Source organism: Strix aluco, chromosome 12 (assembly GCF_031877795.1).
Source record: "Strix aluco isolate bStrAlu1 chromosome 12, bStrAlu1.hap1, whole genome shotgun sequence".
Classification (NCBI taxonomy): domain Eukaryota; kingdom Metazoa; phylum Chordata; class Aves; order Strigiformes; family Strigidae; genus Strix; species Strix aluco.
This window is the reverse complement of record NC_133942.1, coordinates 24,458,077-24,479,204: the sequence shown is the minus strand read 5'-3', so window position 1 is coordinate 24,479,204 and position 21,128 is coordinate 24,458,077. Positions and strand designations below refer to the sequence as shown.

The 21,128-nt window shown below is 40.2% G+C and overlaps 1 protein-coding gene across 3 annotated transcripts in view; it reads right to left on the bottom strand.

Moving 5' to 3' along the window:
• Positions 1–19,938, bottom strand: part of SCG3 (secretogranin III) — a 29,242-nt gene extending 9,304 nt beyond the window's left edge. For 2 of the 3 annotated variants that reach the window (XM_074837924.1, XM_074837925.1), the window contains exons 1-10: positions 19,550–19,938; positions 18,813–18,865; positions 18,220–18,265; positions 17,910–18,125; positions 16,701–16,843; positions 15,350–15,511; positions 14,846–15,023; positions 12,815–12,931; positions 1,169–1,252; positions 424–552 (exon numbers count right to left, since the gene is read on the bottom strand). In XM_074837924.1, the coding sequence (XP_074694025.1) occupies positions 424–552; positions 1,169–1,252; positions 12,815–12,931; positions 14,846–15,023; positions 15,350–15,511; positions 16,701–16,843; positions 17,910–18,125; positions 18,220–18,265; positions 18,813–18,865; positions 19,550–19,634 (1,213 nt within the window). In that variant the 5' untranslated portion in view covers positions 19,635–19,938. The remainder of the gene's footprint in view (positions 1–423; positions 553–1,168; positions 1,253–12,814; positions 12,932–14,845; positions 15,024–15,349; positions 15,512–16,700; positions 16,844–17,909; positions 18,126–18,219; positions 18,266–18,812; positions 18,866–19,549) is intronic. The other variant, XM_074837926.1, reaches the window with a different exon arrangement.
• Between the last annotated feature and the right edge of the window lie 1,190 nt (positions 19,939–21,128).

Genomic DNA, 21,128 nt, shown 5'->3' with positions numbered 1-21,128 from the left:
AAATTGCTTCGCTTTGCAGAACTTTTAAGTACCTTTCGGTACCAGCTCCTTCTAACACAAACTAGAGAAATCAGTGGGCTCACTCAGAATATTGAATATCCTGATGATCTGATTTCACTGAAAAGCCACAGATGCCAAGAAGCAAAATCTCTCTGCGCTACTGTGTCAAAATGCATTTTGCCCCTCAAAAGGGGCTATGAATTCGGTGAAAGATTATGGCTTTACTCAGCAAGAAATATAGTTTCATGTATTTAAAAGTAAGCAAATAAGTACACTTCCGAATCAAGCTGTTGTGTGCTGACTCCCAGTAACTATAAACTGAAGATATTTATGCTAACACAATGGAAAAAAATACCAAAGACAGGAAAAGATTCCAATCACTTGGAGTGTACATATGTAGCAAAAGCAATGTCTATTTTGTACCTCTGGGCTCTTCACTGTTTCCTGCTGCATTTTGTTCTTCAATTTTTGTAGAATCCTTTGAAATTTCATATTCCTTTTCCATTTTAGCTGCTTCTTCCTTTGTACTGTCTGCTTCTTCACTACTCTTGTCTAAAGAAATAACAGTAAGAGCAATTTTGTATCAAATGTACCAAAAGCTCTTCTAAATCACATCAATACAATCTTTAGGAAGTAAAACATTTTGACTGATGATTGAGGAAAAACCTTATTGGTGTTTGGCTCAAAGTGGTTTCTAAAGGTCATCTCTACCCCAGACCTCTGGAAACAGGAATGCCTGTTTCTGCTCTTATAAACAGTAGCTGAATACAGGTGACTAAAATGCAGTAATAGATAGTTCATAAAGGCACATCCCTCTGTGCAGAGAAAAATGACAGGAAATTTCCATTCACTAGATCCAAAGTCATCATAGAATGATTTTTTTATTATTTGAGTCTTAAAAAGCATTGATACAGCTTGCTTTTGTATATGTGTAATTTCTAGACTGACTGAAGAAAAGGACAGTGAATATATACTTCTCAAAGACAAAGACTGGACAACTAAATAAAAATTCCTCTCCTGTTGTGTGTTTAGACATCCGAACTGTGGCTACGGGTCCTTGAGGGACTGTATAGTCAACTAGCACTCTGGCTTCTAAAGCCATTAGCACACTAGCTGAATAGATTAAAAAAATGTGTTATTCCAGGAGAGAAAATTGTAGAATAAATACCTGCTGGTAGCTTTGTTCTGGTTTGAGTGGAAGGGTTCTCAAGTTTCTTCTTTGTCTGCTCAGCTATCATTGTATCTAAGTTTTCTAGAAATCAAGGCAAAACAAAACCAAACCCCAGTTATTCTTCAACAGTTATGATGCCAAATCTATACTATACTCTCTGCAACACCAGTTTGAATGGTAAGTACAAATCTAAAAGAACAGTCTTCACCTCATGCCCCTGAAGAATTGATGCAGAGCCAACATTAAAAGAACAAACAAATAGTTCTATGGAACTTTGATCAATCTTATTAAAAAACCCCAACTAAACCATGACAATAGGTGTACCTAATAGAGCCAATATTCATAAAGACAGTAAATGTGTGCATATATATTCTGATTATTTAAGCCACATTAGTCACAAAATATAGATAACAGTATCTGTAGCAATTTATTCTGATGAATATATACAAGACTGTGAAATACGTGCTTCATCCTGGTGGGAAAATATTATGCGAAACTGCTTATCTGTCTGGATTTTATATGGTTTCACTGGAAAAGAAGTCTAATAAAAGGTTATAAATCGTATTTAGATGAAATAAATATGTAATATTTAAATATGTAAATTGAACTGATTAGAACAAATTTTTTTTAAAGTTGCTGAAGTCAAGCATTTACCTGAAAACCCAGTAGACAGCCATGGCCATGTATACAGCTTTAGAAGTCTAGAAAATGTTTTTCTATGCAAACTTCAGGGCTGAACTCATCTGATTTGAAAGTAAAAGCATTTTTTCATCAAGATGGATGTTTCAGATATAAACATTGTATGCTTATGTGGGGAAAAAAAAAGTCCTTTTGATACAATACTTAATAGACATTCACAAATACATCATACAGCCTGCTGTTTTCCCTCAGTCGTATTATGGACATGGTGTTGAATTTTGTTTCCCTTTATCAGCTCTCTTTAAAGGATCAGTTAAACATGGATCCAAAATTTGATAGACGCCAGCTAGTTGGTGGGGTATTTTTGAGAGACTTGGTTTTGAATTGTCAATATTCCCTTTACATAAACAGCTAAAATATTCAGTATGAGATGTAGTAACTGTGGCAGAATAGATATTATAGGGCTAGTCAATGTTTTAGATCATATCTTCTGTGTAAGGCCAACATTTTTTCCATCAGCCAGGAGCATCTTTTTCCATCAGAAAGATACTCAGCACTGAAAGCTAAGGATTAACTTTTTAGCAAGCACATTTCTCTTCGTGGCAGATCACCATAAGCAATTCTGCCTACCATCTGATGAGAAATCACATAATCCTGTCTGCCCAAGTCCTCTATATTTTGTTATTTACATAGAATTAAAATATAAGCAGCTTTTGTTGGCACCCTGCCTGATTGCACCCTGTCAATTCTACATTACATTAAGGTTTTTTTGTGAAAACTATTTTCATTTTGTACATGTCCTTTTAATGTGATTTCTGACCTTGCCATATGCCCTAAACTAAACAGGTCTGGGCTGGGTTACAAGCTGGATCAGACATACTGATGAAGAAAGAAACCAGTTGAAATTACAGTGGTGGTACTGATGCCTCACTAATCACTTGATCCAAAGCTTATTGAAAGGACTGTAAACATTCCTTTCAGCCGAGCTTAAGATACTATTTTTTATCCTGAAACAGTACCATACTAGTATTCCAGCAGGAATATAAGGATTTCTCTGTTGCAAGAGGCACAGTTTTTAGGATAAGATTTTACAGCTAAGAACTTAAAAACCCTTTGTAAATTCAAGTGAATAGATTATTCTCCTTCACTAATTCATGCAAATGCAAAAATGTTGCTGATTTGAGACCTTAATGCAGCAAAATCTATTAAATTAGTCTTAATTTTAAGTGTAAACATGTTATTTTAAAATAAATAGGAGCATTTAAATGTTTAAAATGCCACACATATGTAAGTGCATTGATTCATAAGTGCCTTTCATGTTCTGTCTTAAAAGTGTCTGCATTTAGGCACTGCTGCAGTAAGCTTGCATTAGCGGAGAACAAAGACTCCACCACAAGATGGATTTATAACCTGCTTAGACATTTTTAGATTTAAATGTCTGCATACTGATAATATTTCCAAATGGTTTTGTTATGTTGATAGACTGTAGTGTTTAAAAGTTGTTCACATATCCACATACAGCATATGCTACTGAAGGCAATAGGATTTATACTCCTCCATTATTCAGTTACTTCTATAAATCCTATCAGGAATTCTACAGTTTGTCTGAGTCTTTTGATTTGGCTAACAATGTCATTTGAGTTCAGTATACGAGTAATAAACAATATTTATTACTACTTTGTCAAGTACAGTAACATGGTAATATGCATTATTTTCCAGCCATATGCATTGAACAGCTACATCTGTATATGAAGCATAATATGGCAATGCTGACCACTAATGATCCAAGCTTTGCGACTGAAGCCAGACTGAATATGATATTCCATTTTCGGAGCTTTATTTTGTCAGTAAAGATATGGACAAATTTATATGACAGGCCTTTTAATAAGGACTGCATTTTACAGGAGAGATACTGAAGCTATCTTGCTAGCTGGATGGCACATCAACATGAATCTCAAGATTTCATAAGCAGCCGTTATTTTCTGCACGACAGAGAGGAGTTAATATGTAAGCCTGCTCATGTTTATGGGGATCATCTGGTGTACCTACATATATATCATTGAGAGAATATTATTGCCCTTTTCCCCCTTCAGAATTAATGTCTTTAACAGCTGGTATTGTTTCAAAACATGTTTGTACTTGTCATATGTGGCTAGGCCAGGGCTGAACAATGTTTGCTCTGAGTTACACTGATGGAGTGAGTCATCTTCTCAAGTGAGATGTGCCTGGCCAGCAGCTAAGCAACTGCATGTCGTATTTGGAGGTCTAACAAGAATTGATTACTTTTCTGGTATCGTTTCCCTAGCAACGTAATTTTTACAGAGGAAGAGTTTAGAAAGGTACTGACCTTTCTGCAGAGCTGGCCACTTATTTGAAATGGCACTAATTAAAACAACAGAACAATAACTACTGGGCTAATGGAAGTGACCTACGTTGGTAAAATAGGTCACTCCTCTGGCAGCCAGCTTTCCGCGGAGCAATATAATCTCATCACTCGAACCAGACATCAGGAGTCAGAAGATCTGGTTTCTGCCTTGCCTCGCTTTCTAACTTGCTCTTTGATCTGGGATGACTCACTGAGGCATTCATGCTGCAGGAGGGCTCCTATTTTGAGTAGGCATTCTGAGATGTCCTAGGCCTAGTTTCTGCAGGCACCGATAGATACTATTAATTGCATCTGAAAATGCAAATTCCCAGCACTTTTGAAACTCTGAAGTCCTTCGAATTGGGCATCCAAAAATCTGAATCGCATAAAAGCAGAATGCTTATCTTTACTCTGGGAGAATGCACTGCGGTAACACCCTTTAAACCCATGGAAAAAGATTCTATGTGAAAAAATAACACAAATTAAGTTACTTTGTTCTTATTAGAGAGGCGGAAACTAATGTACCCATCTGAATATTTAATGGAATTAGTAATGGGAGCCTGGAATGGACCCTTCTCTACAGACAGATTCATGGTGTTTTCTGGACTCTTGCAAATTTTCCTGCAAAGGGTTTTTTCCATCTGCATAATTGGCTTGCACCTGGGAGGCAGTTTCACATTCTATCCTCATCAAATTGACTGAAGCTGAGATTTTACATCATTAAACTTCCACAGAAAGACCTGCTTTGCTGTTCTGTTTTCATACAGCATAGAAAGGCCATGTTTATTAAAGGAGGAAAAGGGATGATCTTGGTACCTGAAATCAGTCTTAATGATAGCTAAAAAATCGGTTTACTTAATGAGTTCATACGCTACAGTAGCTTCAGCCGGAAAGCTTTGTGCTGATGACTGCTTGTACAAGATGCACATATTTCAGGCATTAAAAAAGCACAGTTCTCCCAGGGCTCTTCTGTCTCCAGCAGCAGATGATCCTTAAGAGTTTCTAAGGTCTTTTTCCATCTGTGACAAAACTCAGGACATCTCAGCATTTGCTTGTGACTATTCTGTGGGGAATAGTGTACCTGATTAATTCTTTGGCCAAATCCTCCTTTTAGTTTGCATGAGTGCAGGTCCAAGAACTGTCAACACCCACCGTATTTTCACCAATGTAGCCAAAAGCAGAGCTTGACTTTTAGTCAGCTCATATATGTATTGTGCATATGTCCTATAAACTCTTAAACTGAGACGAACAAGAGAAATCCCTCCATTATGGAATTACAGATGGGTCTCAGCCTTGCAAATCCACCCTGCCTTACATGTCAAGATATGGCATTTTCTTTCTGAATCTTCCTGTTTGACTGATTCATCATGATGGTGTGTCTGAGGCCTAATGCTGCCATGAGGAATGACATGTCAGTTGACAAGCCCCAGGTAGTGGCATCACTTGTAAATGGATTACAGGCAAGATGGTCAGTGATTTGAAATAAAACCAGCACCAGTATTACTTGGCATTCAGATTAAAAGCAAATAAAAAAGTAAAACACAATTAAATATATGTGTTTTGAGGTGAACAAAGCTCTGACCAAGCCTCCTTTATTGTCCTTATTAAATTCCCTACCTCACAGACTATTTCTCAGATTTATCCTTTCAGTATTCTACAGGCATTTCCTTTGCATTACTCTAGGTCTCCTAGAGCTGTGTAGTGCAGTCCTTTCCTAATCCTTTCCCATCTTGAAGTTGCTATGTGGCCTGTGCACACATTTTAAGTATTTTGATAGCATGCACTTTACAAGCATGACGGTTTGGGACTGAAGCAGCACACAGCCGCCTCTACTGCAGGAGTGGGATGGAGCTTAGTTTTGAAAGTTCAGTGACACCCTCTTTACCCTGCACCCACACCTTCATCTCAAATCATAACTTACGGTCTCAGTGCTCAGCTGTCAACAGAGAGATACTGAATGCAGAAAGTAAGGGGTTTTTTATGTAGCTATTAAATACAGTGAGAAAAAATAAAAGCATTGCCCTCCTTTCTTTAGAAACACAAACCACTTGGTAGGATGCAACACCTAGATCTTCAGGAACTAAGCAATATACTTGTCAAAAGAGATGTTACAAGGAGATGGAGATTTCTTACAAAGTATCCGGCTGGGAAAGCATAGAGGAGCCAGTGAAGGGAAATGGAAGAAGAGGCAATATATTTGCAAGAAATAGCTGCAGATTTAAAGGGTATGTAGTGATAAGCAAAGGAATGAACTGCAATATATTTTGGTTCTTGTACACATGATTTGATAGTCATGTAATATGGTAGGAAAAAGTAATACTAAAACTACTGGATCTCTCCCCCCAGAAAATCTGAGAAAATTTAGATCCTATCAATACTGGAAATACTATGCTCTCACATATATTGTCACCCATTTTACTGTAATGTGTAATGGTCCTGGTTTTAAAGAACTTTTCACACTGTAACTACCCATTTTTTTTTCTATGCAGCAAGAGTCTGAATGGGGTAAAATAGGAGATAAGATCTAAGCAGGTGGGACAAAAAAACATTCATGTGTTTGTGCTAATGCAGAAGTAGCATGGGACAGACATGGATGAGATATGGGATGAGGCTACAGAAAGAAAAGCTATGAAGTTGCAGTGGGGTCTGCGACTGACATACTTCCTAGATTCCAGTCTTGTCTGGGACCTTTGCACACTCTCTGTCCCCACGTCCTTCTATCTTACCTCCATGCAAATTCATCTTGGTTTTAACTATTCACTTGTACTTTACACCATCACAGCTGCTCCTCTGTATTTGGCCCACTGCCCCCATCTGAGGTGTCCCTGATTTGTACTTTTCAGATATGTGAGAGTCCTTAATCTTCCTAAGAGCAGTACAGTATACTGGCATCTGTGTCACCTTAGTTCATCAGATACAAAATAAATAGCAGAGAAAAGAGCTGCCTGAAATTAAATAACTCCCACTGGCAGCTGTATGCCTCAGTCATATGATAAAGTAATACTGGGCAAGGAAAATCACCAAAGGAAATTCAGATAGGGAAAATCGATTAAAGATTTTAATGTTTATGATGAAAACCCACAGTAGCAACAAAGAGCTCTTGGAAAAAAAGGACATTAAAAAAGAAAAAGAAGGTATTATGCATGAATAATTCCTGTATGAAATACTGTCAGTGCCCTTCATCTCCCAGGCCAAAATGAAGGAAAGAACAAAAGGTCCACATGACACTGTCCATATATCACTTGCAGCCTCCGGCACTGGTTTATCCACACTTTCCCTCACGCCTTTGAAATCACACAGTCTGCATCAGGGAGCATCTGCTTCTGGAGACAGTGAGTAGGGGAAGGATGATGCCAGGCTGTGCTGTGATCTGCTCTTTGCCTCTCACTCTTGGCCCTATGCCTGTTCTAGCCTAACTAAACAAATACCAGGATCAGACCTTTGGCCTGCAGCATCTGTGCTGATGAGAACTTCAGGGATTAGTCACAGTATTCAAACGAGTCCTCTTCTCCCAAGAAAAGGCCAGATTGTGTCTACGATGCACTGGCCCACGTCGGGGAAATTGCAAAGCTTTGCCTTCATCAGAAGTGGAGCTGTGGAGGGTACCAGGCGTGAACGCGAGAGACAGAACAGGTATTCCATATTTCTTTGCAGGGAGAGGCGGGGACATGTTAAAAATCAACACTGGGGACTTTCTGCCTCTTCTATTTCCTCTGGATTTTTTTTTCATGCAGCCTCAGTCTGTCTAAAAGAGGTATTATAGTAAAACAATATCCCAACAGTAACTTTAGAAAAGGACCGAACTAATGAGCGTACGTATACCTTGGCAATAGTTCACCAATAAGCCATCCATCCCCCTATTGCTAGTGCGCCCTGCAGTTTGCTCTACTTTCCAATTGTCCATGGAGAACAAATGATGAGGGGGTAGAAGAGGTAAACATAGAGACATCTGTTCATGTCCATTTCTAACCAACACAATCTCCTACTCAGTCACGGGGGAGAGTGTGGATTCTGACAGTGAGTCAGAGCTAAGGGGAGGCGGTGTGAGAGGTGGCTTTGGTTTGGTCTATGGAGGGAGGCAGCTGTGACTCAAACACTGCATACTGATGAGCTGGAGCAATTTCTCTATTTCCCTCCTTATTAAAGGGGGGTTTGCTCCCCAACCAGTCTGCTACGGGCTGTGTGTTGTGCACTGTGGCTCCAGTAAGCTAAACGCTCTACTACAAGGAGGTAAAAAGTGGGATCCCCCTCAGAAAGAACAAAGCTACAGAGTGCTTAAACTTAGTTTTCCTCCCACTCCTTTGCCCCTTTCTCTTCTTCAACATTGTTTGGTTGTGGAAGATACAGAAGTGCTGGTTTAGAAGCTGAAAACAAAACGACTAACCTCAACCATAAGATGTGATAAAATACGTATCATATGTACAGTATCAGAGTGAAGCTTCTATATATCTGTGAGATAGAGAAGTACTGATGGCAAAAGTTTGTGCTCTCGGTACTAGTAAAAGAGAACTCCACACAAGAATACAATGTGCACATAACTACATTACATTTCTAGGGTAACACTTCATTGGATAACGCAACTTTCATTTGGCTGGGGTGGCAGTGGATAAATTTGCTACAGATCTATCTTGTAAGCAGCATACAGCAGGAGAATATAATCAATGTACTGTGTAAAAAGTATTCATACATACACAGTGGTGCCTCTTAAGAGTCTGGCGATCATCTTTGAAAGCTCTATTTTTGTTATGGTCCACTAGGCTCCAATTACAAATATTTCCTAGAACAGTCCTAAAAATCACTCATTATTTTGGTCTTATTAGTGGGAGATGACTTACAAATGTATCCGAACAAACTGGCAGAAACCATTTGTTCCTGCTTCTAAGCTGACAACAATATTATTAAAATAAATGTATTACAAAACCATAGTTAACTTTACATAATTACTATAAGTAGAGCTTTTACCAGGATGGTTGTGGACTGATATGCTTTCATTTTAAAATTAGCTAGATAGCCTGGCATACACAGGAAAAGTCACTGAGCACACAGAAAATTCTTCTTTGTGTGGTGTAGATGAAGCTTTTCCTTAATATTTATCTGGTCTGTGATAGATGGCTCTGACAGAAAAGCTATCAGACTGAATCTCCACCATGAAACGACTCAACAGGCAGAAGGAAAATGAAGGAAAATATGACATTATTCACAAACTAGTATTCAAACAGTGTAAGTATCTATGCAATGAATTCCTTATTCTGCTCTGCTGAAATCAAAGTCAGTTTTGCTATTGGCTCGAACAGCACTTTTACTCTTGAAGCACTCAGCACCATAAGGATATAGTCCCTTCAGTTCTGCACGGAAAATTCAGTATCAGCTATTTATGCAACAGAAACAGTATGAATGCCATGAATAATGAAACATTTTATGCTGAATCAGTCATAACTTCTCTGAAAGCTTCTTGCTGCTTTCCACTGGTCATTATGTGGAGAGATTCCAACTCTTTCATTCCACTCTGTCACTGCACCTTTGCCAACAGCAATCGTTGTTTCAGTAACTGTCCTAAGTCCTTCCCAATACTCAACCTGTTCAGGAAGAACAGCCTGTTCCTCTAGCAGGCTGAGGCAAGCAAGAATCGTTCAGCTGTTTGGGCAGCATTTGCTGGGTGCTGACGACCCACCCATAGGTGGATAGGTTGATACCACAGTTGGATCCAGATCCACCTCTGTAACTGTGATCCTGTGTCATATGATTAATTACTTTATGCTTTCTGTACCAACAACGTTTGTCTACTCTTTTAATTACAAAAATTATTTTAAAGCAGCTTTCAATCTTCAGAGGGCAGATAGGCTTTCTAGAAAGATTTCTGAAAGCCATTGAACAGGCTAGAAACATATCACGAGGCTTTCACTCCACAGAAGAATTTGCTCCCAGTACACCAAAATACAGCATTCAGAGTTAAGAAAGAGTGATAGAAAATCGTGGCATTTTGCCACAGCAGGGCAATTATCAATATGATGCGTTTCAGCTGAATGCACATTTTATATCAGTTACAGCCTTTCTTTGATGCTTTCAGAGATATACTTTCTGAATACATACCATAAAAGATAGGCAGTACTTTTTCTCCTCTTTGATTTATATGAATACATTGCTTTTGGCTTTCCGGGTTCTGTGTCACAGATTATATTTAGCATATGGAAAGCTTTTAAATATGTATTACATAATATTGAATATGTGTATAAAACATGAACTTCCTCTTCCTTGCATTTGTATGTGCGTGCATGTGTGTTTCTTGCACCACACTGCAGCTAGATCCTTTGTAACTTAAAGCTAAACCTAATAACATCATTCACCGCAGCAGCAAGATACTTTCCCCTAGAGTAGGATACAATGATGATGACATAATGCTGTGGTTTTCAAATCCCAAACCAGCTGTTACTGGTATATGCATTCAAATTCACAGTCTCTGCATCTGTGCAAGAGGCACAAAAGCTTGTGACTTGATTCAGTAAATGATTTATTATTTTGAATGTATAATTGAGGGACATAGTTTACGCATGGCTTCAGCCATAGAGCGGAGAAAAGTAATTTAGGCAGTTTCCTACTGTAGTAAAACAGAGAAAGGATATAATCCATCTGCACGGACCCAGTAGATATTTTCCACCAACTAGCATGGGATCTGCTCACTGATTTTGGACTGAGGGAACAATTAAAAGCTGCCATTTTAAAAAACTGTTTCTTCTCTCTGACCAACATTCATACTGATTCCTTTATCTGCTATAAACAAACACAGCTGGGCATCTATCCCCTAACCCAAACTGCACCAAGAAACACAGTATTAATTCAAGTATTACTGGGCATATTATGTTCTAACTTTTAGTGGAGTAAGGGTGGCAATAAAATTGCTGCCATGCTTATGGATACTGCAAGAAGCTAAGATTCTCCTGTGCTTGCTCTTGAATATTTGAGAATATTAGCTCAATAAATGAAGGTCAGCTTTAAAGTCACATCTCAACAGCAAATCTAAAAAAAGAATACCACAGAACCAACTTGAGACCTATGAGAAAGCTTTTTCCACTACAGTAAGTTGCTTTGGTGGAGTACAAAATCCATCTCTGCATAAATCACTCATCTGCAAGGCAGAGTCTGGATGCATCAGTTGATAGTCTTACTTTAAATCCAGACTAAATCAGACCTCTGAAACTCTTAACCTAATCCCTGCCCTCTGTACTATGTCATCATGGCAATTTGTTTCCAGGGTTACAGTATTTATTTACTCAAAGTAAAGCCAATGTGAACAACTGCCCTGAATTTTAGCAGGAAAAACGCATCCCTAGTGTAATTCCATTATCTGAGTGGTCTTGCGTCAGGGATGAATTTAGCTTATTAAGTTTTGGCACAACACTATCAGTGAGGGCAATATCTGCTCAAGCCATATTATCTTCATTTGTAGAATGACACTGAAACCACTGCGCTTGTAATCAACCATTTCTTTACGTGCATCTTTCTCTAAATGTACAGGCAGCCAGAGAAATAAAGAGCTGAACTGTAGCAGAAGTTGTCCAAATATTCCAGAATTTGAGGACTTCTCATAGAAAATAAAGGGATAATCTCGGTCAGAGATATAATTAATTCTTTAGCGAGGAGGTGCAATCATGCACTGAATGTGAATCACGATCCACTAGATTTTTTGTAGCCAAGTAATTGATAATCAATCCATACAGTTACAGTTGCATCAATCAATCATGTATCTGCAACAGCCCATACCAAACAAGCCAGCAGAAGTCATGAAAGATCATTGACAGTCCTATCTGTGCGACAGGCTGATTTATTAAGCTGAGAAATTGCCCTGATCTAAACAAAAACTTTTCAGCCTAACCCAGACCAGGAATACTTCAGAAAAATAAAAGGGTTGTGCAGAGTTTATGCAGATAAGCCTTTCTTCTGTAGCTCTACTTGTTTTAACTAGAAAAACTACCAACAGCTAATATAAAAGAGTTTGTAAAAGCCAGGAGAGGTGTGTAAGAAAACAAAACAAAACAAAACAAAGAACCCAAACCAGGCTGTTCCAAAATCCTCCTTCAGGAAATTATAACAATTTCACAAAATCTGCACAGCCACAGACTTTAAAATGGATCCAGGAAAGAGTGCTGCAAATCTACTCCTGTGCCAAGATGTAACACCTCCCATAGGCGGAAGGCGTTTTACTTGGTAGAAGACCACAGCATTAGGTCCCGTCTACTCTAGCTACTTACAGATGACAGATTAAAGGTGCTGAAGTGCTGGATTCTTTCTGGAAAATGCAGATACCTGATCTACCACAATATAACTGAGCAAAACACTAATCTTCCCGTGACATAAAGCCATTGAAATCAAGTGCGCTTCACAGGTGTGGAAGTGGATTAATCCTCTAAACACGTTTCTGATAAATAACCTTTCCTTCATTAGATGGAAATATTAAAGCAGTATGGAATTCAACATTGCTGTAATGAATGATCAATCATTTAGAAGTAGCGCTTTAACATTTTGAATGAACAAGTCTGAAACAGGACTCATAAGAGCGAGGAAGATGAGAATATAATTATCACTGCTGGCAGAGTAAGAACATAGCATAGCATAACACTGTTGCATCAAGTATGTACTCTCACCCAGATAGGAAACTCCTTCTTCTGGTGTGATTGTTCCATATTTAACCATCATCTTCACAAAATCAATCAGGGTTTTCATGATAGTTATCAAGGTCTCCTTCTCTTTTGCCTCCGTCTCTGTGTGAGGAGATAAAGCAAAACTAGTCAAAGACTTCAGGCAACTCAGAAAAACTCAGTTCTGAAAACTCTGCACAAACTACATGCATAAAAAATGACCTACTCACTAAAAAGAAAATGCTGTGCTGGATTAGCAAAGAGAACTCCTATATGTGTTTCCCTTTAAACTGCTCCTGTAAAGTACAGCTGAATATCCTTTAAAATTTCAGGGTTTGGTTCTTTATAGCTTTTTGTCTTGAAGGTCTACGTTATGGAAGGCAAATGGTAGTAATTCCATTTTACAGATAAGAACACTAAACACACTGAAATGAAGTGACTTGACAGAGTTCAAATTGCTGGTCAGAAGGCAGATACAGGCAGAATTTTCTACAGTCTCTGTCTTTTTCTTTTATTTTTCTGTGAAGTACTTAACAGACCAGTCTGGCTCTGTATGAGGAAGGTAGCTCAGAGATCCTTTCTCCTACAAGATCCATGGGTTCAATGACAAAAATATGAAGTGTCTCAAATGAGATTGTTACTCTGCATGAGGCCATGATCCAGGTACTGGGAAAACAGTATTACTTGGTTGGGAGAATCATGACTCCAGAATACGATACAATGATTTTTCATTATAAAAATCCATTTTTCTTGACCATAAGTATGTCTGACTATCTTCATGATCACTGCTTCTTAGCTTTCTTTTTCCACCGTGCTTATCTGCTGAACAATATAACTGCTATTTCTGCATTAGCAGCATGAAACTCCCCCATCACACAGTTACACAAGCTCTTCCTGCACCCCAGGTTGTCACTGAGGGACCCAACAGAGCCAGGGGCACTGTCAGACAGGGACAGTCAGAAACATACTCCCAGCCTTGGCAGAGGGCCAGCCCCTTTGCAGAACTGCTGAGCACGGTTTTGACTGCTGCCCGTAATTTAACACACATCTGTAGGGTGCAACCAAATCCACTCTCCTCCAGCTTGATGCAAGCCGGCAGGTGAACAGCATAAAGCAGGAGACAAAGCAGAGATATGCAGCCAGGGTGACCCGGTTCTATTTCCTGATAACCTGTTAAACCCAACATGCCTTTCTGCTTTGTGAGTAGAAAAAGGAGAAGAGCTAGCATGCAAAACTACCATGGGAAAATGAAAAGAAGAGGAAGAAGAATATGAAGTTTGTAGACTGGACTTGAGCGAAATATGCCCTCATTCTAGCTCTCCGCTCAGGTTTTTATGGGGACAGTCTGAAGCAAGATTAAGGCTCCTGCAGGACAAGGAATCTACAGAATAAGTCATTGCTGACTGTGCTGGAGAGAGCAGAAGATATGCTGGCTGCAGAGAGTGAGAGTGGGTGTGTGGTAGAGCATGCTGACAAAGGGGCTGTGGCGAGGTGCCACAGTCTTGCCTGCAATAACTGGAAGGCAATGATGTCTAGCACCGGAATAGGAAGAGACGTGCAGAGCTTTCATTGCAATAAACAGCAAACCTGTGGTTTGTGAAAAGGCTGGGAGGCTCAGACTGATTTACTGGTACCATCACTGCAAGGATTCTACTGTGGCTTACTCGTATCTCTGTTGGCTTAGAAGACACGGATGTTACTGGAAAGATCTCTGGAGAAAACAATTTGCCAGTTTTTCATCATGTCCTTATGGGAATGAAGAGAATTCAGGACTCCTGAATCATACAGCACAAGATGGAAAGGGCTACCCAGGTCACAGAGTTTGCAGCTCTGAGTGCTGTTTCTCCCAAAGTTTTGCCATATTCACTAATCAAATGAGTTTCTCCTAAGCCTCTTAGGGACATTTTTAAAGCACATGGTCCCTTGCAACTAGGGAAGCTGTGGGAAAGGGAAGGGAAAGGAGTAGGAGAAAACAGAGTGAATCTTAATTTTCTATTTTTTTTCCTAAATATTCCTGTAAACACATGATGAGCTCACCTGAGTTAAGACTTTTTAACAGTGCATAAAAGTTCGGAAAATATTGGAGGTCTTCAAAATTATCTTCAGAAGGCAGCTCATTTCTTCTTTCCAAGATATTAGATGATGACCATGTGTTATCCAGTGTATCATCAATTTCTCCATTAATGAAACTATCTTGATCAGCTTTGCTTGGTGTCTCCACAAAAGACATAAAAAAAAAACCAACCTATAAGCACATTGCTTTTGGTGATAGAGTTAGCAGAGCAACAAATAACATCATAATCTCATGCCAACATTTTCCTAATTATGAGGTGAAGCCTATACTTTTTTCTCAAAGTTATTTCAATTTGGCATCTCGCTTAAACCTCAAAGTAACTCACGATTCATTTTCCTATTTGATGGAATTTCTTTAAGAACACCTTTAGTTTCCAGATTGAACTAATTATTCCCTAAAGCAAAGCAGTGTATTGATCTACTTGTACCATTTGGCAAGTGAGTCAAAATGATTAGCTAAGAAATTACCATTCTTTCCTGTTGCTTTTCTTTTGTATCACTGTCTGCTCTGCTTGGAGGATAATCAAAATCTTCAGACTCCTTTTCACGATCCTTTGCTTCATTTGCAATTAGCTGTTGTAAAACCTCTGCCACTTCATCTTCCAGGGTATAGGCCTGGCTCTCTGTGATCTGTTAAAAATATGTGTGCAGAGTACTTATAGAATGTTGTGGTTTTCCTAGATTAAACATCAATATGAAGCCCAAGCTTTGTAAATAGGTTTTTAAATATGTTTGCTTCAAAGCTGACCACAGCCAAATTAGGTGTAATACCTTCACTGGTGTGTGTGTGTGCGTATACATGTACACATATAGACGTATATACATGTCTATATTTATATAAATGTATATATACACACAAACAAACACACATCAGATATGTGCGTGCACATAAAAAGCACTCACCCACCCAGATAGCCTCCGATAGGAAAACAAACCCATATAGGGCTTAACCCAGTGGAGTCCACCTTGAAAGATGGAGCTGCAAGTGTGGTATACCTGTATGTGTATATATGTGTGTGTATATATAAATATATATGTTCTGCAACATACCTATGTACAATTGAATAACTACAACAGAATACAGTAATACAGAAAGGGAAAAAAGCAAATAGCTTTCTACAGCATCATAGAAATGTTTTCTCTTTGCTTCGTAACAGCTGTCACTTGAACGAGAACTCTCCTGTGCAGCTGTCCCATAGCTCCCTTTGTAATCAGTGGGATTCAGCATGCAATAGCTAATTGCAAAATCTAGTGCAGAAAAGATAAGATAGGTATTTTAAAATATAAGGGTCTCATACTGCAATGGCTAAAACCATTGAGATATCCAGAGGTCAAAGACAAACTCAGTCTTACTAAAAATCAGTAACAATGAGAAATGTATCCTCAACTAACCAGCATCATTAGATGTCTGCTGATGACAGTAATTAGTAGGTGGATAGGAATGAGCTCAGACCTTTCCACATAAACATCCAAAAGAAATTGATGATACAAAAGAACTCAATGAGAACCAGAAGAGAAATTAAAGGAAGAATGAGGGCAGACACGGGAGGAGTACAATCAGTGAATGTTTTCTCAACATCAGAAACATTCTGCGGTTTTGCCTATTCTGTTGCAAAGCCACCACAGGAACAACAGTGTTATTGCAGAACCAAACCAATGTGCCCAAATGAGTCAAGAAGCTTGCATAGAGCCTGAATCCCATTCATTTTTACTCAGCTCAGCATTATTAGCTGGACACAGTGTTCATCCAAATTGTTTTTTCAAAGAGCATTAAACCAATCCACAAAACAGCTAAATGAAGTATTAACAAGATACTTACTAGCCCCAGATTTAGAAGTTTTGAAACGATCTTGTCAAACACTCCTCTATCATTTTCCTCATAAATTCTTGCAGCAATTTTTTGAACAATGTCTTCAGCAGTCAAAGGAGTGCCATCTAATTGGTGGAGGCCATCTGGATCATCTAAAAGGATTACAGTTTAACTGTGTGCTGACTGTCCTAACTCATATGGATTAGACATCTTGTAAAAAACATCTGTCCACATCTTTTTCTCTTCAGAACAAAGCTGCACTTTTTTAGACACATTAGGAATATACTTTGATTTAGATTTGGAATGGATTTGGAATCCATTACATCAGTCCCAGTGAAAAGTTCTTTGTGTCCATTTTCCACATCTGAAAACTGTCTTTCTGACTGGCTCCTTTGAAAGAGCAGAGATGAATGCGAGGAGCATACTCTCCTGTTCATAGGAAAAATTGTAAGAAAGAGAGAACACTGCCCACGTATCCGCTTATATGCATCTTCCTGGTATCTACTTTCATTGTATGGCCACTTAGATCAAAACACATCATGACAAACAGCATACTAACTTCTCGTTTGGATTTCAGCAAATGAAGTTTTAATTATGTAATCATTACTTATGGCAAATATCATTGTGGCCAGTGGGAGAGTGAATATGATGAGTAAGCTTTGGTCTGTGATCAGCATACTTTGCTATAATTAAAAATATCCTGAGCTAAATGCCTCTCACAACTCTCAGAGGACTCACTTAAACTACAAGTCAATTAACTACTCCTGTAGTAAAGGCAAGTTTTCTTTGGCCTTCAGTAACTTCTTTTAGCTTTGTGATGAGGAGAATTATCTAACATTGCATGTAACATTCGGAACAAAAATATGTAATTTAACTCTATATAGAAGTGCTTCTTCCTTTCAAACCAGAATAACTATATTTCATTTTAAAATGCCCCATTTTCCTTCCATCAAATCTAAATTGCTAAAAAACATGATGCAAATAACACAGTTGGATTTTCCTCCACAGAAGAAGACTGTGAAAATCAACAGCAATTCTTTTGTATTGTGTTTCAAAACCTACTTGTAATATGACAAGCTTCCACAACAGGAAATAGTTGAAATTGCACTTCAGTAAAAAAGAGAGCTCATGTTTAGTGGTGAGTACAACATTCACGATTGCAATCACTTTGCAAGAGAAGTCTAACCTAAAAGGCACTAAAAGATGATTAAAGAATACCTTGGAATTTATAATCCAGCCCACTTTTAGTGGAATCATAGTCATCCACCAGCCTGCGGTTCTTGGTGGAGTCTGCATCATCAATGGCCAGTTGCTGTTCATACAAAGAGCTTCTAATTGACTCCCTCTCCTTTTCATTCCTCTCTCTTTCTGCTACTGATCTTAGCAAATTCAGGTCATCAGCAAAGGAATAATTCCGGAACTCTGGCTTATTTTCTGGAAAATATATCAATGCACACATGACATAAAATCTCATACCTCTATGAATACCATTATGAATATTGCTATGAAACCAGGAAAGATGTTTTACCTGTGGGAGCTATTTTCCTATTCTTGTCTGCTTCAGCTTCAGCAATCTGATATACAAAAATAAAACAAACAAACAATAAACAGGCAGAAGGAATACACTAAAATGTGTGATCTCTTAATTTATCAATATCAGCAGAAGCATTAATGCCTGATCTTCACTCTTAGTAAGAAGTTTGCCTTAATAAATAGAACATCATTAAGCGCTTGGCATCCTCTGATCAGAACTGGACATTATGAGAAGCTGTGATAGACTTTCCATTTAAGATAAACACCAGTTACATTTTCCTTCTTCAATCCAAGCCCCCACTATATTCCCATAGGATGTCAATACAAAGGGGTGGCACACCTGTGAGCTGTTGCTGCTAACGACCTGCTTTTGGAATGCTGGACAGAAAAACTCTATATGCCAGTCCTTAAAAATTATTGAAACTCTATTTTGTACCCAACCCCATCAATATTTACTTTACTGACAAATCTATTTTTAACTCATTTGTTAAGCCATTAGAATATTCATGGATCTGGTACCTGAAGGCTCAATATCTTATAGGAATACAAAAGCCAGAAAACATTGTAAATATTTTTTATTTCATTTACCTGTTCCTCCAAAGGCCTTTCTACACTTAATTGTCTGTTGTGTATAGCTTTATCTACAATAAAAAAACACACACATATATACTCAGTTATATGATGCATGCGACTACAAAGAGACAGCAGTTTTTTCTTAATTTATAGTTTTCTCCCATAAAACATGGTGTCTTAAGTATGATGCCAACTGCTAGTTCTTGTAAAAAAAATCAGTGTTCCTGGAAGAATAAGAATGCAATTAAAAAGTCAAACATTTAAACAAAGCATGATTGTTTGGGGCAGAGGGAGAGATTCTGCAAAAAATGTAATAGAAATACAGACATAGACCCAGTAGCCCCTTACTGATGAGAAAACTCCTAAACAAATTGGGGGGAAAAATGCTGTAAGAGATTGACTAAAATAGCAATAATCGGATTGGCACAACGAGGAGATTAAAAATCTCTTACATCCAGCATACCAGGGGAGACGGGGAGCGAGGGAGAGCGCCTTGTGCAGAAACTGCTGTGGAATGGATGGAAACACTGCTTGGAAAAGACTGAAACAAGATTCAGAGCTTTTCCCTCCACCAGCGCCTATCTCCTCACTTTAATACCAGATTGCAACTTCAGTGACCCAGCGTCTTGCACCAGGAACATTGTCTCTTTAGGATCTAATAGCTCTTAGCCAAGTGGAAGGAAAGTTTTTACTTTTCCTCTATCTATGCCCCGCGAAACTTTCCCCATCTCGGAGCTGACGAAGGCGCTTACCTTTGCCCCCGGGGTTGGGGAAACCAGGCACCCGGCTTGCCAGCAGCGACAGCACCTGCACCACGACCGCCAGCTTGAGAAACATCCTGCCGCCGCTGCCGCCCAGCCCCCGCGGAGGGCGAGCCGGGCCCGGGGACGGCGCGGCTGCCCGCGGGGTGCCTGCTCGGGGGGTGCCTGACCGGGGGTCCCTGCTCGGGGGGTCCCTGCCCGGGGGGTGCCTGCCCGGGGGGTGCCTGTCCGCGGGGTCCCGGCCCCGGCGGGCGCTGTCCAGCGGCGCGGTGCTGAAGCCGCCGCGCAGAGCCGGCCGCCGCGCTCGGGAAAGCCGCTGCCGCGCGGGCTCGGCCCCTCGTCCCCGCGCCCGCAGAAATGGTCGAGCCCGTCCCCGCGGCCGGCCCCGGGCGGCCCCGGGCGGGGGGCGGGAGGGGAGGAGACGGGGGGAGGGCCGCGGCCGGCGGAGCATGCGCGCCCCGCTCCGCTCCCGCGGCCCCGGCAGCCGCAGCCCCTTCCCTCCTGCTCCCGCGGGAAAGGGGCGGCCGCCTCCGCGGCGCGGCTGCTCCGCCGCCGGGGCGGGGGGGGGCCGCGGGCGGCGAGGGGCTTTGCGGCAGCCGCCGGGGGCCGCCTGACCCGGCCCGGAGCCCAACACCGGCGGCTCAGCGGCAGCCCGGCAAGCTCTGGGCACAGGCCGCCGCGGAACCCGCCCGGCGCGGCCACCCTCGGCTCCAGGCCAGCGCGGAAAGGCGGGCTGGCCACGGGGGGGAGATGGCGCCCTGCAGAGGCCGGAGAGCCCCGTGCCTCCACCGAGCCCCTTCCAGGGGCGGAATCACACCGGCAAGGCCCAGCCATCAGGGATCCCTTCACTACAAAGAGAGGACATCAGAAGTTTGATTATAGCAGAGCTTGCGACTTAGAATTTGAAAAAGCAGCAGCACAAATAGGCATGTCAGCTAATTCCGAACATTTTCATGAATTAAAATTTCGTCCTCGCAGACACAGAACATCAACAAATCCCTAGGGATCGGAGGAAGACATTTTCACCGGTTTATGGCAGAACAAAGGATTGCAGCGGTAGCTCTTTGCAGAACTATAGGATCTGCTTCCAAAATGGGAGATAAATCACAGTGGTTTTTCTTTAGAAAGACCTCATCATTTTGTAGTCATAAATGTGCACATGCAGGGGTCAGCTGAAAACACTTTTAACATCAGAAATCTCAATACTTGCTAACTGCTAAACAAAAGGGCTAAAAACTGCTTGAAGAGATGAAAAGGATCAGTGCTTTTACAACTGAAAACAGGAACGCAGGGGAACTGCTCAATCCCTTATCAATGTGTGATATAGTATAAGCTAAAAAGAATACAAAAAGAGTAGGAAAAGGATAATTAATTGGACCACAAGCACTAAAAAATTGCAATATCTTCTTTTCCCTCTTAGCAACCACTGTATTTAATAATCAAGCCTTTGCATGTAATTTAGATGAAATAGTGATAAAATCTGATGCTCTAGTTTCCATCAGACTCACTTCTATAAATTAATCTGCCTGTGATCCACAGATGCAGAGCAATGAAAATAACTTTCCAAAAT